Source organism: Opisthorchis viverrini (genome assembly GCF_000715545.1).
Source record: "Opisthorchis viverrini unplaced genomic scaffold opera_v5_399, whole genome shotgun sequence".
NCBI lineage: Eukaryota > Metazoa > Platyhelminthes > Trematoda > Opisthorchiida > Opisthorchiidae > Opisthorchis > Opisthorchis viverrini.
In genome coordinates, this window is record NW_008752058.1 from 39,338 (window position 1) to 42,621 (window position 3,284).

The window sequence follows — 3,284 nt, forward strand, 5'->3', positions numbered from 1 at the left end:
ACCAAATCAGAAAGCTGCTGGCTAGCTTCAACGTACGGTCCTCTTCGAAAACCGGCCTCATGGGAGCGCCACCAAAAGGATTACCTCTTAGTGCTGCCACCCAACGCTCAGGGACTCACAGAGACTCATTCACCTGATCTGTCACACTAGAATCAGAACTAACACAACTTCCAAGATAAGTAAGACGCTCCTCAACTTCCAGTACCTCCCTGGGTTTTAAGTGGCGCGTTCAGTGACTGCACCTCCACAAGCATGAGGTTACATTTTGTAGGTGCAGAGTGCATACCAAAGGAAGGGATGACTTTGGTCAGTTCATCCCCGGAGCCACTTAACAGTTTGACTCATACGACCGCTGGAGCCTTGCCTAAACCAATGGCCCAAGGAGTAAGCACAACCATCTGACCCCTCATGTGACCGCGAACTGCAGGTGCCTCCTTAGCAGCATCAGAATCTTTAGTTTCTAACAATGCGCTGACCGGCAGTCACGTTTAGCCGGTATGTGGTTGGAGTGGATGATCTTTTCTACACCGTCCTTTATTGGGGAAGGCAGCACCACTTTTCATGAGTATGTACGTGCTGGTTGTCTGGAGGAAGCCATTTGCTGTCTTCAGATTCTCATCGGAGAGGAAAGTACGCCTCAACCGCCAGACCGCCTCGTATTATGACCACACTTAACACGGAGGCTTACTGCTCTTCGATAGCCGCGCCTGAATCTTCGTGGAACAATTGAAGCTTGATGAACGAATTTCAAGCCAGGTTCGTGCGCGAGATCACTGACACGCAATATGGCTACCACGTTAAGCTATCAGCTATTCATCGGGTCATTGACACCAGTAAATCAGCGATGAACACTGGCGTTCAACTGGCATATAACCATTAAGAGGATTGCCTAGTAAGGAATGAGAAGAACGGAAAGGGCCTGAACTTATTACGGAAAAAACTGTCCCCATAGAAGCCGATCAGGATGAAGGCACCTATGCCTTGGAATATCAACGAGATAAACGCATGTAAACATCATACCGGAATAGTATGCCATCGTTAGATTTACGCAACGCATTTTGCGAAACTCACTCAACACCAGCTCATTTTACAATCTCAAAACAAGCGTTAGCTAGGTAGTGCATTTGGGGAGTGAAAGCGCGCCCACCATTAGTTACGTGCTGTTTCGTTGTGCAAGAAGAGTCACGCCGACCCAGCTAGAAAGGCGCGAAGATCCCACAGCACTCAATTTGATGTTGTTCACCATCATCTCTGGTTACCAGTTATTGACCTGTCTCTCACAAACCTTTCACCAACAAGAGTTTACAGTTGAAAACAGCGCCTTCTCTATCGTGCGTAGTACATGTCCCAACTGTATTAACCTGGTGAGTTTCAATTGCCGCTCTAGTAATTGTGATTCATCACCATGTGTTCGCTTACACTGGCTGTAGTGAAAAATACGAGTGATATCATTTTATCGCGTAGTCCACCCCTTTGTGAGGTAAACCAAGCTAATTTCTTTTGAATTGCGGTACTTTCGCTGCTGATTTTCCTACGATGCGTGTGTACTGTTATTCGTACCAGAGTTCTGATTTACGCTACTGCACCTCAGTGAGTGTTGCGCTTTGTCATCTCACCTTCGTCATCTTCATCGGTGCCTTTCAGAATCGATGCTGCTCGTCCGCATAATTCTGGTTTTGTGCTCCATCCTGCTGCTCACTTGAATGTTCACACTTCAAGCATAATGTCGACCAAGCGCCGTTTTGCTAAACATATTCTCCCCAATGTATATAATTTTCGCAACAAGGAAACGGATGGCAATAAAACAGATCTATCTTACACCGGATTTGGAGTAAGTGGTGCTGCCCAATTCTATGTATTCCATGTAGTGGGGCTCGTGCATTCCCGAACCAATAGATTATGAACACTACGTGTCGAACCGTAAAAATTCAATCATCAACGACCCACACCGTGAGCTGATCTTGTTCCCCGTCGACGACTTGCGAGTAAGTTTACCCATCAGCAAGAACACTGTTTGGAAATAACACTTTTGTCTGATGAATACGAGTCATTCTCAGTAACTTTGTCATCCGGTCTTCTGACAGAGGCCGGTTGGAATTATGATAGACAACTGGGAGAATTTACGTGTTATGCCTGAATTATGGAACCTCTAGGTTGTGTGTCCATCGATCAGACAGCACCCAATGAAAAAGACAAGATGTTTTGATTAAACATATACCAGAGGAAGATGACTAACGTGATGATTCGGGGTGCAAATTGGGTGAAAAAAGGCACCACAGTCCAAATGAGCAACAATATCAAGCAGACAAGAGAATGTTATTTTGAGGTAATCAGTATAGAGGTATTCTTTTGGAGGCATCCCTCCTTACAATTTTATTTTTAATTGTCTTTCCTTTCGATATTTTGTTAACGTATGGAAATCTTCTTGACTGCCTTCTTTGGCGTAACAGGTACTTTCACAGCAGCCATAGTGGCATGCTCGAATGTTCACCCTATGTTTGGTTACGTCACTAGCCTCTAAAATAATTTGATTCGTCAGCTTGACTGATTTCGTTGACTGTCTTGCGCCCAACTACAGCTCATCCGACTGCCCAACACGCACCGAGTCTCCGATGCAGGTGTTCCTCCAGATGCGTTGAGACCAGACGCACTTATCAGCAGTCCATTAGGTCGGCATACCATCGCATTTCTGGCCAATAACGAATGGATCTATGTGCATCAGCCTTCGGCGCTTTACCGCGGACAATGGTGGCAACTACCTCGAGACAGGTTGGTTATCGGTGTTTGTGCATATTGTGGCAGCAGTTGCATCACCTAAATAGGTCCTATGCGTAATTTCCAAACTGATATGTTTGCTCCTATCTGGACCTGGGCAACACGACAATATCTCATTATCATCATCATCATAACTACCTCGAGGTTGGTTATCGGTGTTTGTGCATATTGTGGCAGCAGTTGCATCACCTAAATAGGTCCTATGCGTAATTTCCAAACTGACTGATTTGCTCCTATCTGGACCTGGGCAACACGACAATATCTCATTATCATCATCATCATTGTCAGCTGTAATAACCGCGTACTCGTCCTACAGTGGTTGTAGCTGCCGCAGTTTCGTTCGCCGATGTTTTTCTGGGGGGAGATAGGTACAGTGGGCTGTCAAGTGGGGGGGGTTGGAAAAGGAGCTATGCATTGAAGGCAATAGCTTGGATGCACGAGCGCCATTGAGGGCGCGACTGGGCCATATCTGACAATGTCTCTAGCCATTGATGTGGCCCGTCTCGGGG

General features: G+C 46.1%; 1 protein-coding gene across 1 annotated transcript in view; it reads left to right on the forward strand.

Moving 5' to 3' along the window:
- Positions 1 to 297: 297 nt before the first annotated feature.
- The window catches only part of T265_10728 (hypothetical protein), a gene marked incomplete at both ends in the record, with an annotated part of 92,524 nt that continues 89,537 nt past the window's right edge, over positions 298 to 3,284 (forward strand). Inside the window, 3 exons of the mRNA XM_009177188.1 lie at positions 298 to 384; positions 1,869 to 1,985; positions 2,579 to 2,769. Of these exons, the coding sequence (XP_009175452.1) occupies positions 298 to 384; positions 1,869 to 1,985; positions 2,579 to 2,769 (395 nt within the window). The remainder of the gene's footprint in view (positions 385 to 1,868; positions 1,986 to 2,578; positions 2,770 to 3,284) is intronic.